Source organism: Mustela lutreola, chromosome 9, assembly GCF_030435805.1.
Source record: "Mustela lutreola isolate mMusLut2 chromosome 9, mMusLut2.pri, whole genome shotgun sequence".
NCBI lineage: Eukaryota > Metazoa > Chordata > Mammalia > Carnivora > Mustelidae > Mustela > Mustela lutreola.
Window position 1 is genome coordinate 120,898,863 of NC_081298.1, and position 26,126 is coordinate 120,924,988.

Consider the following 26,126-nt stretch of genomic DNA (forward strand, 5'->3'; position numbering starts at 1 on the left):
AAGTGCAGATTCTGGGGGGGGCTGAGCACATGAGGACAGCCTAGTGAGTCCAGCGGGCCCAAAGAAACGGCATGGCAGCAGGCCACCAGCATACCTTTCCCTGGATGGTGTAACCTTGAGAGCACTCTCAGTCTGATCTGGGAGGTTTTCTCTCCTAGCCCCACATCACCCCTCACACACTAGAACCGGCTTCTGTTGCATTCTCTCCTGACACCCTTCCTTGGCCACCTCCGCCCCTCCCCGCAGCTTGTCCACTGCCCCTCTGGGAGACAGTGGCGTTGGCGGGGGGTGGGGCACTGCTCGAAACTCGGGCTTTTGGTCAGGACAGTTCAGGTCCCCTTGTGCCAGGTGAAGGTCCCATCACCTCCTGGTCCCCTAAGGACTAAGCGAGATAATGTGTCTAAGAGCTGCAACACACACCCTGCCTCAACACGAGGACGTTCCTGTCCGTTCTCCCCGACCTGTCTCTTCATCCCGAATTCTGTATTCAACAAACCCGTGGGAGAGGTGATCCCGTCGCAGACTTCAGCGTATCAGGGAGCCGCAGTGGGCAGGGGACAGGGAGGTAAGGAGCCACATTTTCCAGAGGCTGAAGGATGTTCCTCAGAAGCAGCTGCGTTTTGAAGGCGAACGCGTGACCTGGATCCAGGCCTCCACCCTGAAGGAGCTGCTGGACCTCAAAGCCCAGTACCCCGAGGCCAAGCTGGTGGTGGGGAACACGGAGATCGGTGAGAGCGGGGTGGACAGTGTGCCTGGGGGTGGCCCCTCGCTGGCCGTGTGTCCTCAGAACACTGGCTTCCCCTGCGTTGCACTCATTTCCCATTTCACCTATTGGGGGGGGGGTATCTCCTCAAGGGGTCCTGAGGAGACCCTTGCTGACTCTCCATAGGCACGTCGCACGCCGGCTCTGTGCCAGGTGCTATGGGAGGGGCTCGGGTACCAAGATCACTTGTCACTGTTCCTTCCCCAACGTACCTCCCCGTCTCAGAGAGGAGGGAGTGAAGGGGGTCACGTGTCTAGGCCGGTGCCTGAGAGACGTTAGTGGTTCCAGCAGTGTCATTCTCTTGCCCCTCCCCTTTTCTGGGGGTGATGTGGCCACTGACCCTGTTGGTGCCAGCACCTGGGACGTGAGGCTCACCATATGCAAATAAGCCCAGGAGACTCAGGTTGTGTTGCTTTACTCCCCGGTGCTCGAAGGGACAGAAATCCAGGAATTTCTGGAGCTGGCCTGGCCCATTTCCTCTTTGCTGGGTCCCAAGTCCAGCAAGGCTCTGAAGAAAGGATTGTGGTATAGCTGAGGTCTTCCTTGAGGACCTCTGGTGTTTGGGGGTGGGAGGAGCTTGACATGGTTTTAAGCAGCCCTAGGCAGTCCTGTGGGGGGCTCTTGGCTGTGGTTCTGGAAGGAACCCCTGGGCCCTGGATTCTTGCTGGATCTGTAGACACAGAGAGGAGGGTCTGATTGGTTTCAGGTTGACAGGGGACAGAGTAGGCCCCACCCTCATGAGCACAGGTGTGCGACCAAGACTCCAGCTGCAGAAACGTGACACACCAGGGTGGCTGGGTGGCCTAGGAGCTGTGCGTCCTGTGATGTGACCCTGATAGCCTGTGTGGCCATGGCCCTGGGGTCCAGGGTGGCATGAGTTAAAGTAGAGAATGACTGTTTGGAAAAATCTTTGAGCTCCTTTGACACATGACATGTCCATAACATAACATAACATAACATAACATAACATAACATAACATTCTGTTCATAACAGAACATCCTGGACACAATTAGACTCTAATGGAAGGGAATGAATCCACACACATTTTATAAGCTTCAAGTTAGAAATAACTTCTGAAGATGACTTCATCCGGCTCACCCCTTCTCCCTTATATATACACCTGAGAGGGATTTGGGGGAAGCTGAGCAGAGAGGGAGCCTTGAGAAGACGGGCCACCTCTGCCCTCAACCTGCGTTCTTTGTCCCTGGAGCCCACATTCAAAGCCCGGGCCACACTTCAGAGACTCTCCACAGCACACCAGGGGGTGGGACAATGCGCAGACCCTTCTTTTTGAACCTTCCCGTCTGGAGCTCTGTGGGATGGGCTGGGAGAGGTGCCGAGCGGGCTGGGCCTGAGGACCAGGGCTGAGTCTGTTCACGGAGCCCTTTTCCTCGACTCGCCGAGACCAGAAACTGGACACAGATGTGCAGCCCCACAGAGCCACGCACCTGGAAGCGTGTAGGCAGATGCTGGGGATGGGGAAGCAGACTTGATGTTTTCTTCTGACACCATTTCCCTTTTTGTCTGAGTGCGAGATGTTCATGCTATTGTTACTATGATACACCAACTTGTAAGAATTGCTCACGGACCGAAACATGCCTGTTCTTAGCTGTGTAATTTGGGCAAGAGCCTAACTTTCCTGTGCCTCAGCTGCTTCATCTACAAACAGAAAAATCACAATATCTCACAAGGCGATTGTGAGGATACAGTGAGTTAAAATATGTGAGGTGTTTCAGTGGGGTCCTGACATATGTTAGTATGCTGTGCTTCTGTATTTTACCTTCTCCTCCCCTGCCACACACACACATGTGCACACACACCCACTCACAGACACAGAGACACAGACACACACACATAATTCAGGTTCATCTCATTTATTTATTTATTTTTTAAGATTTAATTTACTTATTTGACAGAGATCAAAAGTAGGCAGAGAGGCAGGCAACGAGAGAGGAGGCAGAGAGAGCCCGATGTGGGGCTCGATCCCAGGACCCTGGGATCATGACCTGAGCTGAAGGCAGAGGCTTTAACCCACTGAGCCACCCAGGCACCCAGGTCCATCTCATTTAAAACCAAAAGTCACCTCAGTGGGATCTGTGGTGGTTCCACATGTGCTGTGTTTGTGACAGGATCAAGTGTGCCTTCCTTATTGAAGAGCAGAAATTGTTGGGAAGGTGTCGAAGGCACAAGCACAGAGTCAGCAGGCTGAGTGAGAAAAAATGAAGGTTTTTGAGTAATAAAAAAATCAAAGGTCCAACAAAAAAAGAGTTCATCTCATTTGAATTCTGATAGAGCTTTTCCCTGGGAGGGGGAGAAAGACACGGTGTTCAGGCTGATAGTGTGGAAACCACATGGAGCCCTCTATCTTGTCCCCTGTGTCTGCTAATCCTGAGACCCGCCCCCCCCAGGCCCACCCAGGGAGAGTGATGCTGTTGTGAACATGTCATAGATCCTGTGTGAGTGGCAGGAAAGTGCCAAGGCCTGCTCTGGTAGGAGCCTCTAACTTCAGGTGTCTCGTTTCTCAAGGCATTGAGATGAAGTTCAAGAACAAACTGTTTCCTATGATCGTCTGCCCAGCCTGGATCCCTGAGCTGAATTCAGTGGAGCACAGACCCGAGGGTAAGGAGAGGTGTGCCATGAGCCCCCGGAGGGAGGGGCTGGGCTGCTGGGGATGGGTCCCATGGGATGCTGGGTGCCAGGAAAGCCTCCCAGCATGGGGAGAGGTGGCCTTCTCATTGCCTTCATTCACCTACATCCACGGTAGGGTGCAGGGGGCGAGGGGGGCCGGTGTGATTTTTCAATATTCATTCTCAATCCTGACTACATGTTAGAATCACTCATGGGGCAGGGAGTCAGTGCGGGGAGGTCTTGGGGGCTTTAAAAAAATAAAAAAAAGCCAGGACTTCACCCTCAGAGATCTGACTTTATTGCGTTGAAAGAGAGCAGTTGTAAGAACAAGGGACCTGTGATGAGTCCTAGCTCTTTTATTAGCTGTGTGGCATGGCCAAGTCACTTGACCTCTCTGGGACTTAATTCCTCATCCATATAAGGATGTGTGATCTGGTCCAGCCCTCCTCAGGGACCAGTAAAGTGCCATAGGGGCTGTGTGTGAAGGTGTTTTCTGAGCTGTGAGGGGATTCGCTGTTATTCTGAGCTTGTGTTTCCAGGTATCTCCTTTGGAGCCTCGTGCCCCCTGAGCTCTGTGGAAAAGACACTGCGTGAAGCAGTTGACAAACTTCCTGAATACAAAACAGAGGTGTTCAGAGGTGTCCTGGAGCAGCTCCGCTGGTTTGCTGGGATACAGGTCAAGTCCGTGGCGGTGAGTCCCTCTTCAGGGGCCCTCAAGGCTCAGGGCACCAGGCCTTTTGTCACAAGGCGAAGGGCGGAGGGGTCTAGTGTGGCTTCTGCTAAAGACCCAGCAGGCCTCAGCTGTCAGTGCTTAGAACTGGCTGGGGTGCTTGTTAAAATGCAGATTCCTAGGCTCCACTCCCAGAGGTTCTGACTCAGTGGGACTGGGAGGGAGCCTGAAGCTTCTGCTGAGGAAGGAGGCCTGTGGGTTGCTCTGGGAAGCATGTGCTGGTGACTCAGTCTTGACGCCTGAGGCTGGCGTGTCTCTTCTTGGACTTGGCGAGGCTATCAGCAAATGGGTTAGAGATAAGTTAGGGAGAAACCAAATCGGGACGGGGACTGCCTCTCAGAATTGGGGGAGAATGAGAGGTAGACCCCCCTGAGGGGAAGGTAGAGGCCCAGCCGTTGACTGTTCATGCCAGACTTCAGACCAGTCCCAAGTTCCCTGTTCACACACCCGGGGCCGTTGGGGGCTCACGACGGCGGAAAGCCACCCCTTCCATTCCATTTTGTTGTTGATGTTCTCAGTTAGAACACGACCCGAAGCTACCAGCCCACTCCCAGTTCCTCCTCCTACCCCAAGCCCCTGCCACCTCTGATTGTGAATGAGGAGGCAGAAACTCAGAGACTTTTGCTTTCACTGTGTAATAAACAACCTCAGTTCTTTCAGAAAAATTTGGGTGAAATTGAACAAATTTAAAGAAGATGACCCACATGACTGTCTGCTAAATGTCAGAGCTGAGACCCAATCCCAAGTGTTGGGATCCCAAGTTTTGCATATTGTTCTAGAAGTCCAAGTGAGGCTGGTCTTGTGCCTTCAGCAGGTGTCCCCCATGTGTCCTGTGGTTGGGAGGCAGCAGTGAGAGCAAGGTTTCCTGGGGAGGCTGGGCTCTCACACACTCTCTGCTTGTTCTAGTCCATTGGAGGGAACATCATCACTGCCAGCCCCATCTCTGACCTCAACCCTGTGCTCATGGCCAGTGGAGCCAAGCTGACCATCGTGTCCACAGGTGAGAGCAACGTTATGTCAAAGTTGGAACAGAGAGCCAGGTGGGGAGAAGTCTCACAAGATAGGTCACTTTCTGGAGAAACAGAGCCAGCCCAAAGTTCAGTGATCCTGCTGTCCTAGGGTTTGGATCCCTGGAAACTGCAATGGAGATGGACCCAGTTGGGGACCAGCAGAGCTGGACCATTTCTTTATAAAGAATTCACAACAGGATCTGTTGTGCAGATCCTTACTTATCTAATGGTGTGTTGGAGCTGGGAGGCACAGGCTTGCTGCAGCCCATAGCTATGGTTTTAGGGAGTCTGTGTTTGTTAAACATGGCCACTGTTAAAAATTGAATTATCTAAACTTACAAGAGAATAAATTACATTAAAAGAAAGGTAGTAAATACTCAAAATTCATCACTTCCTAATTATTTGAATCTGTTTCACTATTGCCCATGCTCTTATGGTTCTTTCCATCTGCTCTATCTGTGGGTTGGAAATGCGATATAATGGTATGCTGCCATATACCCCTTGTCTGAGGGTCCCCAAGACCACCGCCAGCTTTGGTGACTCACAGGAGCTCAGGAAGGACTCACAGGAGGTCAAGGAGGACTCACAGGACTCAGCATATTGTCATACTCATGGCTATGACTTACAAGGGGGAGGATACAAAGCAAAGTCAGCAAAGTACAAAAGGCCATGGGGTACCATCTGGAGGAAACTAGGCACAGACTTCCAGAGCCTTCTCCTGGGAGAGTCATACGGGATGTCCTTCATTCCCTCAGCAACAAGTTGCACCAAGATAATGCCTGTGTAGTACTCTCTGCCAGGGTAGCCCTGTGGAGACCGAGAGCCAGGGCTTCTGTTGGGGGTGGTCATGGAGCTCTGCCTGGCGCAAACCAAAGCCCAGACACCCACAAGAAAAGCAGCCGCTCGGCATAAACCATACTATTTGTACGAACAGTTTAGACAGGCTGAGTTATTCTCACCAGAGAATGGTGGGAAGTCTGCTGAAATCCAAGTTCACAGAGGACAGCCCCCGGCCAACCTTTTAAGCAGGACTTTCGGAGGATGGCAGGCCTTCTGGGTCAACTCTTTGCTACCCTTTTTCCAACTTCATGTTCACTGATGTCACCCTGATAGCTTGAAACTAGCAGCAGGAGTATGGATGCTGTAGAAATTAGCAAATCCTCCCAAGTCCGCCCCACCCCGCCCCTGACCATACACCATCCCTTATTAGACACACACCAGCACATCCTTGAGTTAGGATTTCAGATGGAAGACCTTGGCCCCAGCTGTGGCCGTGACCCCCATCCCCCTGACCATGGGTGCCAGAGACCAGGGTGGGGAGTCACTGGTGGATCGTTCTCTGCTTTCTCACGCTACTTTCTCCGCTTTGCCTCTGGCCTTCTTTCAGGCACCAAGAGAACGGTTCGGATGGACCACACCTTCTTCCCTAGCTACAGGAAGACCCTGCTCGCTCCGGAGGAGATCCTGCTTTCCATCGAGATCCCCTACAGCAGGCAGGTGAGCTGCTCAGGAGCATCCCGAATTACCCTTACCCTGGCTAGACTCCAGACAAGGAGACCAGAGTCGGCCTTGGGGACCAAACTTAGCATCACTCAGCTTTGACATGGTCTCTGAACATTGCCTCTGACCAACCCTATTTCTCTCTGCACAATGAGGCGTTTCAAGGTAGGGGACAGAGGGCATGCCCTGGACTGTGAAACCAACAGCTAGGCCAGGGGATCCTGAGCAAATCGAGTCCGCTTTCTGAGCCTCAATTTCTTCTTCTGTAAAATGGGCACAGTGTTACCCAGTGTGCAGGTTACTGTGAAGATTGAAATCAAGAATTCATAAGGTTCCAGGCAGATGTCTGGGAGCCAGTAGGGATCTGCAGGCAATAGCTAGCCACACGGTTTCGCAAAAAACACATCCAGCTGTGGCGGTTGGAGGAGACGGGTTTGCATGCTGAGTGTAGACGCTCCCTGTGAGTCAGGGCCTCACTTGCTGATGAGGTGTTCACTGACTTTGCTCTGGTTTGGCTTGGTGGATTTCTGCTTCATGGGCAGTTTCCCTGCCCTGTTCAGGCAGGTCTGGGCATTTCTGGCTGCCTTGCTGTGTTGTTCCATGGGGGCCATGTGTCCTCACCTGGTGTGGCTCTCTCCTCCCTTGGTAGCCACACATTCCGTAATGGGCCTCACTAAAAAGTGATCTGTGCGAGACCGGGAACCCAGCCGTCGTGGAGAGCATCATGGGTCTCACCCCAGCTAGTGCTTGAGCGAGTGTTCCAAGACATGTTTGCTCTTGCTAACTTTGGCCTCTTTAATGAGAATGCTAATGAAATTAAAGCCATTTCATCCCTGAGGTGGTTTCTTCATGACTTCCTAGCTTGTCCCTACAGACCATTGAATAGTGATTCCAAGAAGTTTTGTATTTTACGGACCAGGACATTTTTCTTCTGCTTAATTATGAGTTAGGGAAAAAGGAGGAAACAGGCATAGCATTGTCCAGTTTTTATTTTTATAGAGGAACATTGACGACAAAAACATTTCATAAAAGAAAGGAGATCTTCATACCCAGAATTAGGAAGGATTTCTCAAGAAAGAACAGCTGCCAATCTGCCACCGGCATTTCGTGGTACCCCAGAGGAAATGTCCCCACGGACTGGTACGGTCCTGGAAGTGAGCAGCTAGAAACTCTGTTCCACAGCCAAGCTCAGGCTCTGGGCTCACTGCCTCAGGGCCATGTTCAACATCAGGAATCTGGATTAGCTTTATGATCAGCAGGAGTCCCTGAGGTTTCTTGGAACAGAAGCCTGTGGCCACTTTGGACCTCCACAATGGGCCTCATTGTGTTTTCTCTAATAAGCCTTCCCTTAAACTTCTACCTATCATGCTAATTGGAATTTGTGGTGAGTTCAGACCTTGAGCAGAACTTGACCCCCAAAGAGCTGGATATCAGATGGTTCTTACCTGGAAAGTTACTCATTCTCCCCTCCTATCTGGAAAGAGAGAGCCTGGCTTGAGCATAGAGGGAAACAGATTTTCAAAGCACCAAGGTGGCTCCTGCTTTCTAGTGTGAATCATTCTTCCGGGAAGCAAGGTTTCTAACCGTAGACAATAGACGTGGGAGGCACAAGTTAGAGAGAGCAGGTGTGCAGGCGGCCCGCTTAAGGGCTGCTTCTGACACCCTCTGGCATCTCACTGGACCAGCTTTAGAGGCAGTCGGGCCACCCCATAGAGCCTGGGTGGGCTCGGATGCTGGGCACCAGGATGGGAAGGTGTGGATGCTGGAGGTCTCTGAGGACCCCCTCTGAAAATGTCTTTCCTCTTCTCAGCTATTGACTGAGAGCACCCCGTTCTCCTTTGTCCTTGACTTTCAATCTTCCTGACTGCCAGGGAGAAATGCCAACCCTCCCTAGCTTCTGGGAATCTTACCGGGAATGTGAGAGTCAGTTCTGCCTGGATATCTGAATCCTCGCACCGGCCCGTTGCGGGTTTGCGATGGTGTTGTCCCTTCAGCCGGCCCGGTGTCCCCGTGCTCCAGCTTCACCCTCTGCGGGCCCCACCAAACAAAGTGGGCAGCAAGAGCCCTTCTGTTCTCTTTTAGGGTGAGTATTTCTCAGCATTCAAGCAGGCCTCTCGGAGAGAAGATGACATAGCCAAGGTGACCTGCGGCATGAGGGTCCTGTTCCAGCCGGGAACCGCGCAGGTGAAGGAGCTGGCCCTGTGCTATGGTGGAATGGCCGACAGGACCATCTCAGCCCTCAAGACCACACGGAAGCAGACGGACAAGTAAGAGCTACCAGCCAAAGAAAACCACCACCGCCGCTCCCACGGCCAGTAGTCCCACTGTTGTTGTGACCACGGTGCTGCGCCTGCTGTTGCCATGGTTACCACGTCTCCTAGTGGCATGGTTCCTCATGGCATCATTGTCGCCTCGCTGGTCTTACCATTGCTGCTCTGCCGTTGCTACTGTTATGACCACTGTTACTGTCATGACTATAGCCACAGCGACGGTTACTAGTGCTATTACTCCAGTAACAGTAGTGCTACTGTTACTACAATTACTACAGCGAGTGATACTCCTCCGGTTACTGCTCCTACTCTTACTAGCACTCCTGCTGTGACTCTTGCTCTTCCTACTACCATCACTACTCTGACAAGCGTTCCCACTGTGGCTAACCACTACTAGTACTTCTGGTACCAGTACTGCCAGTGTTACTAGTACTGCTGCTACTCCTGGTATTACTACTGATTGTATGACTGCGGCTGCTACCATGAATGCCATTGCTACTATGGTTGCAACCGTGACTATTACTACTGCTACAGCTAATTGTAGGATTGCTGCTGCTGTTGCTGTGTTGCTGCTGGTACTGCTACTACTGTTGCTACTGCTGCTCGTTCTACTATTACTTCTGTTTTTGCTAGTACTATTACTGTTGCTTCCACTACTCCTATGACCGTGTCTGCCTCTGCTAGTATTAGTTCCACAACTATTGCTATGGTTTCTATGGCCATTACTTCTGCTGCGGAACTAGATTGGCTACTGCTATGACCGCAGCTAGGGTAGGGGAGCAGCTGACCCAAGCACCTCACTGGGACGGTCCTCTGTAGTCCATACAATGTGGATAAATAAAGCTTACTGATGGTGTTTGGCTCCTTGGTTCCAGTTCCTGGCTCCGCCACTTACCAGCTGGGTTGTAGAAGTCAAGTTACTTACCCTTCCTATTGCCTCAGTTTTCTCATGGGTAAAATGAGTATAGACATTTTCCCTGCTATACTTTTAAATTGAAATGAAAAATGATGTTTCATATAAGGCACTTAGGACATTGCCTAGTGCATATGATAAGGACTCAATAGATTTTATTATGATTTTTGTGTCCTTTTTCTTATTGTATCTCTTTTTAAAGATGAGGACACTGAGGCTCAGGCAAGTAACTTGCCTAAAGTTACAAAACGATATGTATCTGAGCCAAGTTTGGAACCAAGGTTTCTATGACCATCACTCTGCACCTACCACCCCACACGAATGATTCTGAGGGCTGGACAGGGGCACTTTCCCACCATCTGCTCTCTGGCAGTTTCTGGAACGAGGAGCTGCTGCAGGACGTGTGTGCGGGCCTGGCGGAGGAGCTGCACCTGTCCCCTGATGCCCCGGGCGGCATGGTGGAGTTCCGGCGGACCCTCACCCTCAGCTTCTTCTTCAAGTTCTACCTGACGGTGCTTCAGAAACTGGGCAAAGGAAACTTGGAAAATGTGAGTGTGGGGGTGGGGACAAGATAGAGACTCCCTGCAGGACTCTTGTTTGAGGATGTAAGAAGCCAGTGTGCATGAGGGAGTCCTGTGGACCAGGTGGTAAATTTGCTTCTCCCTTTTGATGTCCAAGGGAAGAAGAGAAAGGACCAAGGACGCATAGCCTAGGGAGCCACATGGAGATGTGAGCCCACAGGGTGGCTGAGAGGCAGAGCACTGGGCTGGGCATCAGTGACATGGGTTCTGGTTCTGGCTAGGTCATTACCTCACCTGAGAACCTGAATAGGTCTCTCGAACTTGCCCATGGGAAAGCTACAAAGGGGGTGAGTAGACCAGATGATCCTTCCAGGGGCTAGCTGACACAACTGTGTTTTTGTAGTTAGAATGGGAATGTGGAGTGAGTGGAGAAGGTAGACTGTGGAATGGGATTATGAGGTGGGGCTGCCACAGCCAGGGCCAGGCATCACTGTGAGGGTGTGTGCTCTGGACGGGGTGTGGCTGAGCAGGAGCCCACCTCCCCCACATGGGCTCACTAAGTGTTTATTTTGTACCTTTTTAGTATAGCCTTGCACTAGGCACCAAGGGATAGCCTCATGTGGGAGAGAACCTGGTTAATAAAGGCCAGCCTAGAGTGACAACTGAGAAGGTGGTGTGGGGAGCATGAAGGAGAGAAGGCTCTACAGATGTGGGGACAGCTGACTGAAATCCTTCCCTGAAGAACATTCATAAGACTTCTTTTCTTCTGATTAATAAAAGCAATAAACTTAATGTGGAAAACTTAAAAAAACACAGAAACGTGTTAAAAATTAAAATTAAAAAGAAAAAAATAAAACATTTTTTGAATTAAAGAAATTAAATTTAAAAAGTTTTTAAAATTAACGTTTTTTAGAATTAAAATTACTCTTCTCTCAGATCCTATAGAAAACCAGTGCTACTATTTTTGCTTATTTCTCTGATGTTCTTCCTCCATTTATCTGCCCGTCTGTCTGTCATTCTCTTTCCTCCCTCTCCCTCTCTCTCCTTCCATCCACCTCTCTATAGACCCGCCATCTTCCTAGCTTTTGATCTGGAACATACCGTTTTTCTAAACAGGTTCAGGCAGGCTGCATAGAGAGTTTTTTGCCCCCCCCCCCCGATTCTGTTGAGATGATATCGTGCACATTTCCCATATCATTAAATATTTCCCATAGAGATGAGGAGGAAGAAGCCTTTTCCAGCGGGGCTGGAGAAGAAAGAGCAGAGTGCGTAAATGCAGGAGGGAGGGAAACCATTTGGTGTGTTGCAGGAAGAACAAACCGTTCACTGTGCAGGCTGCAGCGGTGGGAGAGGAGTTGAGGCTGTTATGAAGGACTGAGCTCTCGAGCCCTCACGCTGATGTTGACATCGATCCAGCCAGATCTAGAAGGAATGCTAAATGAGGAGATGATGCGAACAGCTGAAACTTTTTTTTTTTTTTTTAAAAGAGGGTTTATTTATTTATTTGACCGACAGAGATCACAAGTAGGCAGAGAGAGGCAGAGAGAAGGGGGAAGCAGGCTTCCTGCTGAGCAGAGAGCCCAACACGGGGCTCGATCTCAAGACCCTGGAATCATGACCTGAGCTGAAAGCAGAGGCTTTAACCCATCGAGCCACCCAGGCGTCCCTAGAACAGCTGTTACTTTTACCCTTGGCGACAACCAAGAGTGGGATCAATGATAGAAATAGTCATGATCACCGTGGTTATCTTGTCTCCACAGAACTGTGCAAAGCTGGACCCTACCGACGCCAGTGCCACCTTACTCTTTAAGAAAGACCCTCCAGCCAACGTCCAGCTCTTCCAAGTGAGTACACGTAATGTATGGTTAATATCACAGGCCCTTGCAGGGCATTTCGGATGACGCTAACCATTGGCGAATGTCCGACTCGGATTGGATACAGGCGCTCAAAACTTCTCATAAGCTTTGCATAAATATAAAGTGAAGAAAATGGGAATCGTGTTAATGTCAGTGAAGCTATTTTCCCCCTTCCCTACTTAAATTTCTCTCTTGGCATTACTCTTATCTTCACCTCTCTGGAAAGACAAACAATTTTTTTTTTCCCACTTTGTCTTTTCTGGTTCCTCCATAGAGCTGATGTGCAAAGCCAGGATTTCTCCTGACCATGTAAACAAAACAAAACAATAACTTTCTATCAACAGCAACTTTTTGAGAAGCAGTAGGTAAAGGATCAGCTTTTCCTATAAACATTTTGGATTTTGTAGGCCATACAGTCTCTCAACTTTGTTGCAGCCAGAGACATTACATAAATGAATGTGTGTGTGTGTATCAATAAAGCTTTATTTATAAATGCAGCCACTGAGCCAGATCTGACTCACAGGCCATGATTTATGGACCCCTGCACTAGAGTATGGTGGTCCAAAGTGTGAACTCTGGGGTCTGACTGTCAAGATTTAAATCCAGACTCTGCCATGTTATAACTGTAACCTGGGACAGGTCATTTCCCTGTACCTTTTGGGCAAGTTAACTCTGCCTACCTACAAGTGTGCATAATGTTGGCATCTGTTTCATAGGATGGCTCTGAGTATTAAATGGTTTAGTACAAGAACATAACTTAGATAGCTCCTGGCCTATATTAAACACTCAATAAAATATCAGCCATTATTTTTATTATTCCTTTGAAAAACACAAAACCCAGAATTTTATTATAAATACATTTTAGAACATTTTGGAAAGAACAGAAAGATATGAAGAAGAAAACAAAAGTCACCCAAGATCCTAGCTCCATGAGAAAATCATTGTATTTTTGTTTACTTCTCTTCATTTTTTTCTCATGTATATACTATGCTTATAACATGTATGTATTTTTCCTACAGAATTCAAATGATCATACACACACACAATGTTTTATGTCCTATTTCAATACTTCACATGAGCATTCTTTCCTTCTCATTAAAATTCTTCAAAAGTCTGTCTTGACAGTTGCATACTTTTCCATTGCATGCGTATAGCAGAATTGTTTTACTCCCCCGCCCCACAATGAATGGACGTAGAGTTTCCTCTTTATTTATTTTTTGTTCCTGCTTAGAGTGATACTATGAGCTCCCTTCTCAGTAACTTCTTATCTGCCTTTCTGTTCCCGGGCCCCTCCTGCCTCCTCAATCCTCACTCCTCAGGTCTGCTTTGGCCTGAAGCTCTCCGCACTTCCCTCGGCCCTTAGGGAAACAGTGTCCTCCACAGCTCAGCTTGACTGGTGACCGTGTTGTTCCAGGAGGTGCCAGAGGGTCAGTCTGAGGAAGACATGGTGGGCCGGCCCCTGCCCCACCTGTCCGCGGCCATACAGGCTTCCGGGGAGGCTGTATACTGTGACGACATCCCCCGCTATGAGAACGAGCTGTCCCTCCGCCTGGTCACCAGCACCAAGGCCCATGCCAAGATCACGTGAGTCTAAGAAATATACCCCATGGCGTGGGGTGGGGTGTGGCTCCTGGGAGGCTCCCCCAGAGCCTTCCCATCTGGAGAGGAACATGGAAATTCCTCTTAAAACCAGCTGGGGGAGGAGCTGGAGGTGTCAGGGGCTCAGTCGTGCCAGGGAGAGTGAGGGGATGACATTGGACGTGTAGGTAGGGGCCCAAGGAGGGAAGCCGTGGATGCTGAACTAGATTACATGTGGCTTGAAAAGCATCGAGGAGCATTTAACAGCAACAGGTTAGACCTGCACTTTGTTGTTGGGCTAAATTTCATTGCAGAATTCCAGGAGCACCTGAGTCAGTATTAGGGGAAGAGCATGGCCTTAGAGATTGTGTCCCCACCCCAGTGCTTTGCCATAGAGAGCTTGGCAGTCATGCTTAAGCTCTCAGTGTCCCCATTCATCACAGGATGTTTTCCTGAAGCTCAGTGATAGAGGCTGCAAAGGACCTAGCAGAGAAGAGTCACTCATACCTGTTTGTTGAACTTGGAAAGCCCAGATGACAAGAATGGCCACCTCTCTAATCATAATAATAATTCCCAATGCTCATACGGCACTTAATATCAGGACAGCTTGGTTTAGAGCATTTTGCATAAATTGGCGCGTTGACTCCTCTCAGCAACCCTCCCGGCAGGTCCTGTTACCCCCATGTTCCAGGTGAGGAGACAGACACAGGCACGGTCAGTTACTTGTCTCAGATCCCAGAGCTGGCAAAGCCAGAGTCGGCAGCAAAGCCAGAGTTTGAAGCCAGGCAGCTTCGGCCACCAGTGTACGAGCTCTGGATGTTCAGGCCAGAGGCTGACTGTGATTTGTGGGTGGGCATTAGACGCAGAGCCTGCTGAGCAGGGAAAGCCTCCTTGGGTGCTGCTCCTTGGGTGCTCCTTGGGTGTTCCTTGGGTGCAGGGACTAGCGACCCAGTCTCCTCATCATTGGGTTTTCCTCTGCTGCTCCCAGCCACCTGGAGACAGGCTCAGGGAAAAGGTAACACGGACACAGATAAAAGCTAACAGATATGTAAACCCCTCCAGCTCTCTGGCAAAAAAAAAAAAAAAAAAGAAGTTTGTTTAGGATGGTACGGTTGTTTGCTCTAGAGTAAATTCGTTTGCCTTTGTCCTTGTCTTTTTTTGTTTTTATTTCTTTTCAGTGTTCCAGAATTCAGTGTTTATGCATCACACACAGTGCCCTCCTTAATACCCACCACCAGGCTCATCCAACGCCCTACCCCCCTCCCCTCCAAACCCTCAGTTTGTTTCTAAGAGTCCAGTCTCTCATGGTTCATCTCCCCCTCCAATTTCCCCAAACTCACTTCTCCTCTCCATCTCCCCATGTCCTCCGTGTTATTTCTTAGGCTCCACAAATAAGCAAAAGCATATGATAATTGACTCTCTCTGCCTGACTTATTTCACTCAGCATAAACTCTTCCAGACCCGTCCATGTTGCTACAAAAGTTGGGTATTCATCCTTTCTGATGGAGGTGTAATACTCCATAGCGTATATGGACCACATCTTCCTTATCCATTTGTCCACTGAAGGGCATCTTGACTCTTTCCACAGTTTGGCGACTGTGGCCATTGCGGCTATAAACATTGGGGTACAGATGGCCCTTCTTTTCACTGCATCTGCATCTTTGGGGTAAATACCCAGTAGTGCAATTGCAGAGTCATAGGGAAGCTCTATTTTTAATTTCTTAAGGAATCTCCACACTGTTTTCCAAAGTGGCTGCACCAACTAGCATTCCCACCAACAGTGTAAGAGGGTTCCCCTTTCTCCACATTCTCCAACACATGTTGTTTACTGTCTTGTTAGTTTTGGTCATTCTAACTGGTGTAAGGTGGTATCTCAATATGGTTTTTTTTTTCCAATTTATTTATTTTCAGAAAAACAGTATTCATTATTTTTTTACCACACCCAGTGCTCCATGCAATCCGTGCCCTCTATAATACCCACCACCTGGTACCCCAACCTCCCACCCCCCTGCCACTTCAAACCCCTCAGATTGTTTTTCAGAGTCCATAGTCTCTCATGATTCACCTCCCCTTCCAATTTACCCCAACTCCCTTCTCCTCTCTAACTCCCCTTGTCCTCCATGCTACTTGTTATACTCCACAAATAAGTGAAACCATATGATAATTGACTCTCTCTGCTTGACTTATTTCATTCAGCATAATTTCTTCCAGTCCCTTCCATGTTGCTACAAAAGTTGGGTATTCATCCTTTCTGATGGAGGCATAATACTCCATAGTGTATATGGACCACATCTTCCTTATCCATTCATCCGTTGAAGGGCATCTTGGTTCTTTCTATAGTTTGGCAACTGTGGCCATTGCTGCTATAAACATTGGGGTACAGATAGCCCTTCTTTTCACGACATCTGTATCCTTGGGGTAAATACCCAGGAGTGCAATTGCAGGGTCATATTTTTAATTTCTTGAGGATTTGATTTGAATCTCCCTGATGGCTAGTGATGATGAACATTTTTCATGTGTCTGCTACCCATTTGTATGTCTTCTTGGGAGAAGTGTCTGTTCATATTTTCTGCCCATGTCTTGAGTGCATACTGAGTGCATTGACCGTGACCCACATTGTAGCTACATTCAGAGAACTTGGCTCTATCCGAGCAACATGTGAGTGATTGTAGTAGGAGGATAGGGGATTCTATAGTAACTGCAAAGGCCCAGGCTTTCTGGGCTGCCTTCATGGGGAAGGCAGGGAGGTACAGTGGAAGTGGACCTGGCTTGGGCTTCTCACAACCTAATCTCTCCCCTCACCCCAGCAGTGCTGCTCTCTGGCTGGGTGACTTTGGACCAGCCACTCAATTCTCTGACACTGAGTTTCCCCAAATGTAACCTAGGAATAATGACAATGATTTTTGGGAGGTTCTGATGTGGATTGCCTCTTTGGAAGTTGGTTGGTACTCAGAATAGTTTCCATACTTTTCTGAGGTGCCTCAGGGCAATTTCCCCCAAGGGGGCCTGGGCCAGAGTGAGCTGTACATGGTTGAGACTGTTATAAGTGATAGTCTCCAGACATTCTCCCTGGGATACCTGTTGGGGGCTCAGGGTGTCCCACCATTCTGGGATAGCTCCATGAAGGTGGGGAGAGAAAGCTGGCCATGTGACGATATTCAGGGCCATTCGGTTTGTGGTACAGCAAGCACCCCAATGTGCTGAGTCTGTGTGGAAATTAGCTGTGATGTGGGTTTGAGCCTGAGCTTTTAAGAGCCACTCAGTGCTTCTCAGTGTCCACAATAGCCAAACTATGGAAAGAACCTAGATGTCCATCAACAGATGAATGGATAAGAAGATGTGGTATGTATATACAATGAAATATTATGCAGCCATTAAAAACCCCACGAAATCTTGTCATTTGCAATGACATGGATGGAACTAGAGGGTATTATGATGAGTGAAATAAGTCAATCAGAAGAAGACAATTATCATATGATCTCACTGATACGAGGAATTTGAGAGGCAGGGCGGGGGTTTGTCGGGGGAAGGGAGGAAAAATGAAACAAGATGGGACCAGGGAGGGAGAGAAACCATGAGAAACTTTTAATCTCAGGAAACAAACTAAGCACTGCTGGTGGTGGGGGGATGAATAGGGTGGCTGGGTAAGGACACTGGGGAGGGTATGTGCTATGGTGAGTGCTGTGAATTGTGTAAGACTGGTGATTCACAGACCTGTAGCCCTGAAGCAAATAATACATTATATATTAATTAAAAAATTTTTTTAAAAGTCAATACTACTCACTACGATTTGGTTCTCTAGTAGAAGGTCCATGGGGGTGGGCAGTCCTGCTCATCTTCTGTCCCCCACAGCACTCAGCATGGTGGCCTTCATAGGTTAGACATTCAATCAGTTTTTGCAGAGTAGAATAGGATAGGATAAGATAGGATATAGAATATAGGCTAGGATAGACTAGAATAGACAAGGAGGTGGAGAAGGGAGGAATGTCAGAGGACAGAGTGGGGTGGTGGGTCTTCTGCTCTGGTTTCCTGCCTGCAGCCCTCACTGTGCTCATTCTTGCAGGTCCATAGATATTTCAGAAGCTCAGAAGGTGCCAGGGTTCGTCTGCTTTATCTCTGCCGACGATGTTCCTGGGAGTAATAAAACAGGAATTTTTAATGATGAAATGGTCTTTGCAAAGGATGAGGTAGGTCTTGGATTTCTTTTAGACGTGAAGTTAATGGAATGAATGCTTGAGCTTTAATTTATGCTCATGCCTCCAGATCCCTAAACTTGAAAAGACTCCATATTTTCACCTACTGTGGCCATCACGCAACTGACCAGAGTGCAGAACAACCAGTAAGGAGACAGAGTCTGTTTGGGGGCACTTTAAACTTTTGCTTAGTGTTTACTTGTTTTTTTAACTGAGGGTTGCTAATTGCACACAGTAGGATGGCTCCCTACCAAAGGGACAGTTAAACAAGACTGGTGATTGTTTTTGAACTACCAGTTATGTTCTTAAGGGTATAATGTTAAGTTCCTTTATTAAAGAAAATAAAAATATGGCAAACAAGCTAACCAGAGTAGAAATCACAATACCATTGCTATGTGTATTGATAATTCACTTCTATGAAAATTCATCTACTGACATATGGAGTTATATGCACACACACTTTCCAAACATTCAAGAAGGTGGCTACAAAAATCCATATACTTTTTAAAAAAAGATTTTATTTATTTATTTGATAGAGAGAGAGAGAGATCGAGATCACAAGTAGGCAGAGAGGTATGCAGAGAGGAAGGGGGAAGCAGGCTTCCTGCTCAACAGAGATCCCAATGTGGGGCTCCATCCCAGGACCCTGAGATCATGACCTGAGCTGAAGGCAGAGGCTTAACCCTCTGAGCCACCCAGGTGCCCCAAAAATATACTTTTAGAATAGTTCTCAGTCACTTTACAATTCCAATACAGATCAAATGCAAATTGGAGATGAGTGAGCTATGGCTGAGGGTCAAATTCACTTTGTAATACACAAGTAATACACTTCACTTGTATTAATGTACAAGTGAAGAAGAGCAACCATAGCTACCACCATGAGACACGAGGACTCCATTTGACAGAAGAACAAATTACTTTGACAATCTTCAAGAACCTCTAAGACCCCTGCTAGCATAATGGCTAGTGAGAATCAGCCAGGTATAACCACCAGAGCACTAATCAATTAAGTCAACAACTTAACTGGGTCCTCAAGAAATGATGATTAGATATAGTATGGGTTTCCAGTGTCAGAAACCTCATATTCCAAAGTGATGTCTTGGACAATTTTATTTTATTTTATATTATATTTTATTTTTGGTTTATGTTTTGGGGGATGTTGGAAGATTACATGTGAATAAATGAAATCATTAAGTAATGAGAAAATGACAATCCTTATTCTATAAATCTAACAAAAAAACAGGTTATGGGTCATCCAATCAAAGAACCAGTAGTCAAAGAACCAGCATTTGGGAACTACTGGTTCTGGGCATCTAGATGAAGTATAAGACATGATTGCTGCCTTTGAGAAACTTCTGGATGTAAATCTGAAAACAAGATAAAAGGGAGTGAAGTGGCAGAAGAAAATGAAACTGGAAGTCAGTGCTAAGATTTAATCGTGTTGTAGCAATGAATGTGCCTTGCCTTCTGTGTCTGCATATTTTCACCTGAAGAACAAGGGTGTTGGAATGGATCTGAGTCAACAGAGAGACTTTGTGCTGCCATACCGCCCATTGTGCTGCTCATGGCAGACATGAGTAATCAATTGCCACATTCTATCCCAGGCAACTTCTCAGCAAACTGCCAGTAGTAAATCATCAGGATTGGTCTTTGAGATGAAGTGAGTGTGCCCACCTGACACTAGTGATCTCCAAGTCCTATTCCAGTTCCACTGATTCTAAACACTTATGAAGAAGCACATAATCCCACATAGACCCATAACCTGTTTTTTTGTTAGATCCTTATAGAATAAGGATTGTCATTTTCTCATTACTTAATGATTTCATTTCTTCACAAGTAATATTCTTCCAACATCCCCCAAAACATAAACCAAAAAATAATTAAGTATTTAAATAATTAGTATTTTACAATACTAGTTTAACATACCAGTTGACAAAGGCATGAAAAGACCCCAGGGCATTCCTAAAATGTACCTTAAGGAAACTGTGGGGGCAAAGACTTGCTTTACCTTTTGAGCAATCCAAAATAACTTGTTTTATGAGGCAGATGTGATATCCTTTAATGGTCTGGCTCTGTTCCCAGGTGACTTGTGTTGGGCATATCATTGGTGCTGTGGTCACCGACACCCCAGAACATGCACAGAGAGCTGCTCTAGGGGTGAAAATCACCTATGAAGAACTTCCAGCCATTATCACAATTGAGGTAACTGAGAAAGGGTGGCATGGAAAAGGGTGAACTCCTTGCCCCTGGAGGAAATTTCACTGGGATCCTCTGGGGAGGATTTTTATTTTTTAATTTTTAATTATTTGTTTATTTATTTTTAGTTTTTTAAAAAATATTTTATTTATTTGAGAGAGAGAGAGAAAGAGAATGAGAAAGAGAGAGCATGAGAGGTGAGAATTCAGAGGGAGAAGCACACTCCCCGCTGAGCAGGGAACCTGATGTGGGACTTGATCCTGGGACTTCAGGATCGTGACCTGAGCCAAAGGCAGTTGCTTAATCAACTGAGCCACCCAGGCACCCTGGGGAGGATTTTTAAATGATTTCCAGTCCTGGGATTGTGTGATCTTCTAACACCTTCCCCATCATGGTCTCAGACTCAGTTCACCAGGGGCCAAATGAGGTTCCTCCTTCTCATTACCAGCTCCCATTGGTTCCCTGAGGGACCCTACTTTTCCTCAAGATCCAAGTTTGTCCCCCAGTCTCTGAGAAAACAGAGGAATGCAAGCCCCCAGGTCACAGGCAAGCTTACTTTACGTCTGTGTAAGACGTTTGTAGAGATGTCTTTGTGAGAAGAGAGAGGGAGTTCCAGCAGCTTCTCTTCCTGGACCTGCCTTCTCGGAAAGTCCAGTCACTGAAGCTTCTTTCTGGTCCTCAGGATGCTATAAAACACAACTCCTTTTATGGGTCTGAGCTGAAGATGGGGAAAGGAGACCTCACGAAGGGATTTTCGGAAGCAGACAATGTTGTTTCAGGTACAGCTGGTACCTACCATGGGGTCCCGGGCACGGGCTGGCCCTGGTGTATGAATTAAATTCAAGGGCTGGACCTTGGGTCCTGGAGCAGGGTAGTGAATTTTTACCAGAAGAGTCCTCCTGACATTTGTAACCAAATAATAGACAATTGGCAGGGAAAGACGCCTGTCATCTTCATCTCTGCCCTTCTGTCTTGAGGCTAGATTAGACCTAAGTGATTCTAGGGAGCTGGGGGGTGGGGGTGTGTCGAATTGGGAAGACTGCAGGGAAGGTAGCAGCCACAGATCCTGGCTCCCATCTGTGGGCCCACAGTCAGTCCTCACCCATCCACAGCCAGGGTGCTCCGGCTCCTCTCCTCCTCACCCACCCCCCCACAGCTCCCACGTGGTGCAGGGATGCTGACCAGACTCCTTTTGGAGTTGTCACCTACACTGTCCCTCATGCACTAAGTCACTGGCGAGCTGGCTCTCCAGCTGGCCGGATTCCTTCGGTTTCAGAAGATGTTCTCACTTTCGGCTTTGCATTCACATCTGTTAATTCCTTCTTTAACTTTTCCAAAATTTTACAATACTAGTTTAACATACCCATTGCATTAGGTATCATTCTGGTTTCTTTTTGGGGGTTGGGGATTCGGCTCCCAGATGGCTAAGATTTTGAGCCACTTTCCACCCATGCTGGGAACCTGGAGGTTATCTGTGAGCAGTTAGTTCCTGCCCAGGGCCCAGGGCATGTGTACTCTCCTAAGTGAAGTCGGGGTCACTGTGGGGGTCTTGTTGCTCTCCTAGGTGAGGTGTACATTGGTGGCCAAGAGCACTTCTACCTGGAGACTCAGTGTACCATCGCTGTCCCGAAAGGCGAGCAGGGGGAGATGGAGCTTTTTGTATCTACACAGAACACCATGAAGACCCAGGTAGGCATCAGGCATCCTGTGGGTTAGCTCCGGGACCCAGGGAGGAAGCTGGGGAGTGTCAGGCAGACCAAGTGTGGCTGTGTGGGACATGGGAAAAGGAGATCTGGGCTGGTCCAGAAGGGGATTTGAAGGTCTGGAGTGCTGGACCCCAGCACTGCCAGCTTAAGGGCTGCCTGGGTAGGTGGGGGACAGGGGGCTTCCAAAATCAAGGAATGTCTCCACAGTCACAGCAGTAATTAGGCTCATGGATGTTGGGCAGGCTCTAGTTCAGGCTTGAAGGAAGTCCAGATGATACATTCAAGTGCAAGTAATTTTTTTTTTTTTTTTTTTTTTTTTTGTCCATAGAGCTTTGTTGCAAATATGCTGGGGGTTCCAGCAAACCGGATTTTGGTCCGAGTGAAGAGAATCGGAGGGGGCTTTGGAGGGAAAGAGACACGGAGCACTGTGGTGTCCACAGCAGTGGCCCTGGCTGCATACAAGTGAGTCCTCCCTGCCAGCTCCTGGGAAGGAGAACAAGGCTGCTTCTGCCAGGAAGGCTTTCTAGATCTTCCCCTTTTAGAAGTAGATTCCCCTTGCTTTGACTTTTCCCAGCCTTCTGTTTTTAGAATTCTTGGGCATTGAGATGAGGGTAATACCACCTGTTTCTCTGTGTTCCACACATGGATTCATGTCTTGTCTCCCCTGCTTGGCTTTGAGGGCCACGCTACATCCTCTATTCCCTGCCTTGTCCAGCACAGTGCATAGATAGTTAGACAGTGAGGCAGCCCAGCACAGGTCTCCCTGTCCTGGTGGAAAGAGGAGTGTCCTGTGCTGTTTTTATCCCTGGGACTGACAGGAATGGGCCGTTGTGGAGGACCCCAGGGTTCTAAGCCTCTGATGCCTCCCTCAGGACTGGCCGCCCTGTACGCTGCATGCTGGATCGCGATGAGGACATGCTGATAACTGGTGGCAGACATCCCTTCTTGGCCAAATACAAGGTTCCAGATGTTGGGGGCTATTCCGGGATGGGAGAGACAGTGCTTCTCATTGGGAAAGCTGGGGATGAAGATCCAGGAATCCAAGGATGTACTCTGAACATTTTTCATGAGTACCTGTAGAAGTTCGAAGAAGAAATAGCCATGAGAAAAATTCAAATTGGCCAACAGTAACATAGAGGGGTGATGCTGGCCGGCCACCTCCCAAGTGATGTCCCAGCATGGTGTTTATGCCTTTTGCAAGTTTGCTCTGGTCTATATCTGATCTTTGTCCACTCAGGCTGAGTGGCATGACTTTTCAGCAGCCCCAGGGTAAATCTGTCCTGCAGAATGTCCTAATGTTCATGCGTTCACTGTCTGGGGTGAAGACCAGAATGGCTGTTTAGAGCTTAGTAATTTACAATGAGAAAGGAAACTGCCCAGGGCCTGGACAGGCCCCAGTTGTTAGGGTGGGCACCTGCCCCATCAGACTGTGTATGATTGGTCACTGCCACTTCTTCTGTGAGACCACCCCTTTTCTGGGTCCCTGTGAATAACCATCCTGTCCCCCTAAATACGAGTATACCCTGCCAGATCCCATCTGGGAGCCCTTCTCTCCATGAGCTGGCTTTGTACATCTCCTGACCTCTTCTGATTTTTGTTTCACGATTGAGTTCCCCCAAAAGGATCCTCTTTCCCTTATTCCCAAATTCTTGTGGGCCCAAAGAAAATAACTTGGTTATTTTCTTTGGTTACTTTCTTTGTAACCAAAGAAAGAAACTTGGTCTTCTGAATCCCAGTTCCTCAGTTATGGATGGCTACATAAGGTCAAGGATGTGAAAGCACACTCCTGCTTGTAGGGGACGTAACATGGTGTCTGCTGTAAGGGACGTCTCCAGTATCTTCCTCAGTTTTTCTGCCCGGCACTCCCTTCTCTGCCTCCTCACTCCCTCTCACACAACTGGAAGCCAGGAGTAGGTAGGAGGAGGGAGGGGTGTGGGGAGAAGATGTTTGCAGGGTTGAGGAACATGGAAGTCACCGGAAAGAAGTTAGTTCCTCTCTGCTTCACCTGTTAAGCTCTGGTGACCTCATTTTCAAGGTGTGATGTCTTGTTCTGTCCACTTCCCTTCAGGTAGCCTAGGTGGGAGGGGATGACTCGGGTTAGCAGAGGAAGAGCCCTGGTGAGAACTCCCTCTCCTCATCAGGTCGGCTTCATGAAGAACGGGAAGGTGGTGGCTTTGAAGGTGGAGCACTACAGCAATGCAGGGAACACCATGGATCTCTCCCAGAGCGTAAGTGCAAGGTACCCCTGTATCCTGGGGGTGGGGGGTGACTGGGGGGTCAAGGGCAAGCCCCACGGCCACCCTGGCATGGGCCTCCTCAGTTCCTGCCTGTTACTATGGTGGTAACCTCCCCACGGTCTGCATCCTTGGGTTCCCTACTCTTCGCTCATCTCCAAAGCACAAAATAATCATATTACCTTCCTGATTGGAAACCCTTCCTGCTTTTTCCAGATACTTTGCCAAGCAAGCAAAGTTAGTTACAAAACTAGATGTATGGTTTAGTGACATTGCATGTATATGTATGTAAAATTAATGTATGCCTTTATAATATACACACACACATATATATATATACATATACATATATATGTATATATAATAGATATAATGATATGCATGGAAAATCCCAAAAGAATATACACTAAACAGTGATTGGTTGGGACAAGGGGGGCACTCACTGTCATTTCCTATATAACACATTTTTGTGATGCTTGAATTTTAAAGAATGAATTGAATTTCTTCTTTTTTTTTTAGTAACCGTTTCATTGAAGTATAGTTTACATACTATAAAATTCACTCATTTAAAGTATATAGTTCAGAGAATGGTAGAGTTTCATTCTTCTACATATAGCTGCCCAGTTTTCCCAGCACCATTTATTGAAGAGATTGTCTTTTTTCCACCGTATATTTTTTCCTGTTTTGTCGAAGATTATTTGAACATAGAGTTGAGGGTCCATATCTGGACTATCTACTCTGTTCCACTCCACTGATATATGTGTCTGTTTTTATGCCAGTACCATACTGTCTTGGTGATCACAGTTTTGTAGTAAAGCTTGAAATCAGGTAACGTGATGCCCCCAGTTTTAGTTTTGTTTTTCAACATTTCCCTAGCGATTTGGGGTCTCTTCTGATTCCATAAAAATTTTTGGATTATTTGCTCCAGCTCTTTGAAGAATACCGGTGGAATTTTGATCAGAATAGCATTAAAAGTATAGATTGCTCTAGGCAGTATAGACATTTTAATAATGTTTATTCTTCCCATCCAAGAGCATGGAATGGTCTTCCATCTTTTTGTGTCTTCTTCAATTTCTTTCATGAGTGTTCTGTAGTTCCTCAAGTACAGATATAGTTCAATGGTTTTTAGTCAATTTAAAGAGTCATGCAACCATTATCATGATCTAGTTTTCAAACATTTCCATGGCCCCAAAGTCATCTTTCACATCTCTCCTGTTCTTATCCTCCCAACGCCCAGGCCTAGACACCTACCATCTACTTTTTGTCTTTATAGATCTTCCTCTTGTAGTTGATGCATGTAAATAGACTTGTGTACTACGTCATAGTTTGTGTCTGGCTTTTTATCTTCAGATTAATGTTTTTAGGTTCACCCCTGTTGTGGTATGCGTTAGTCCTTCATTCTTTTCTGTTGACAGTATTTCATCATATGGATAGACCATGGTTTGTTTTCCATTCACCACTTAATGAACTTTTGAGTCGTTCCCAGTGTTTAGCCTGTATGGATAATGCTACTCTGAACATTCTCCTATGAGTCTTTTCTGTGTGTTTTGTTTTTTAAAGATTTTATTTATTTATTTGTGAGTGTGAGAGAGAAATCATGTGCAGGGGAGAGAGAGGGGGGGAAGCAGGCTCCCTGCTGAGCTGGGAGCCCGATGTGGGGCTCGATCCCAGGACCCTGGGAGCATGACCATAGCAGAAGGCAGATGCTTAACAAGCATAGGTGCCCCTCCTATAAGTCTAATGTAGATATGTATTTTGTTAATTCTAGAAGTTAACAGTTATTTTTGTGATACTACTCTTTATAATTTTTAGAATCTTTATTTTATAACCATATTAGTTATATACACATAGATTCTTCTTGTAAAAATAAGTCACATTTCGGGGAAAACGGAAGTTCCCATGAATCCTCACTGCCTGTGTTTCTCCTCTTTGCTAGGGGCTAACTGACTCAATTAGAAAACTTCACACTTCAGATCTAGTGTGAAAACGTCTCAAAAAAAGAAACACATTTAGCATTCTCACCATTT

General features: G+C 47.4%; 1 protein-coding gene across 2 annotated transcripts in view; it reads left to right on the plus strand.

The window, feature by feature from the left end:
- The window catches only part of XDH (xanthine dehydrogenase), a 61,890-nt gene that overhangs the window by 19,312 nt on the left and 16,452 nt on the right, over nt 1–26,126 (plus strand). For both annotated transcript variants that reach the window (XM_059188692.1, XM_059188693.1), the window contains exons 9-24: nt 587–728; nt 3,291–3,383; nt 3,932–4,083; nt 5,029–5,122; nt 6,520–6,629; nt 8,715–8,899; nt 10,189–10,363; nt 12,097–12,180; nt 13,607–13,776; nt 17,834–17,957; nt 20,046–20,165; nt 20,842–20,938; nt 21,724–21,848; nt 22,194–22,327; nt 22,738–22,825; nt 24,007–24,093. In XM_059188692.1, the coding sequence (XP_059044675.1) occupies nt 587–728; nt 3,291–3,383; nt 3,932–4,083; nt 5,029–5,122; nt 6,520–6,629; nt 8,715–8,899; nt 10,189–10,363; nt 12,097–12,180; nt 13,607–13,776; nt 17,834–17,957; nt 20,046–20,165; nt 20,842–20,938; nt 21,724–21,848; nt 22,194–22,327; nt 22,738–22,825; nt 24,007–24,093 (1,980 nt within the window). The remainder of the gene's footprint in view (nt 1–586; nt 729–3,290; nt 3,384–3,931; nt 4,084–5,028; nt 5,123–6,519; nt 6,630–8,714; nt 8,900–10,188; nt 10,364–12,096; nt 12,181–13,606; nt 13,777–17,833; nt 17,958–20,045; nt 20,166–20,841; nt 20,939–21,723; nt 21,849–22,193; nt 22,328–22,737; nt 22,826–24,006; nt 24,094–26,126) is intronic.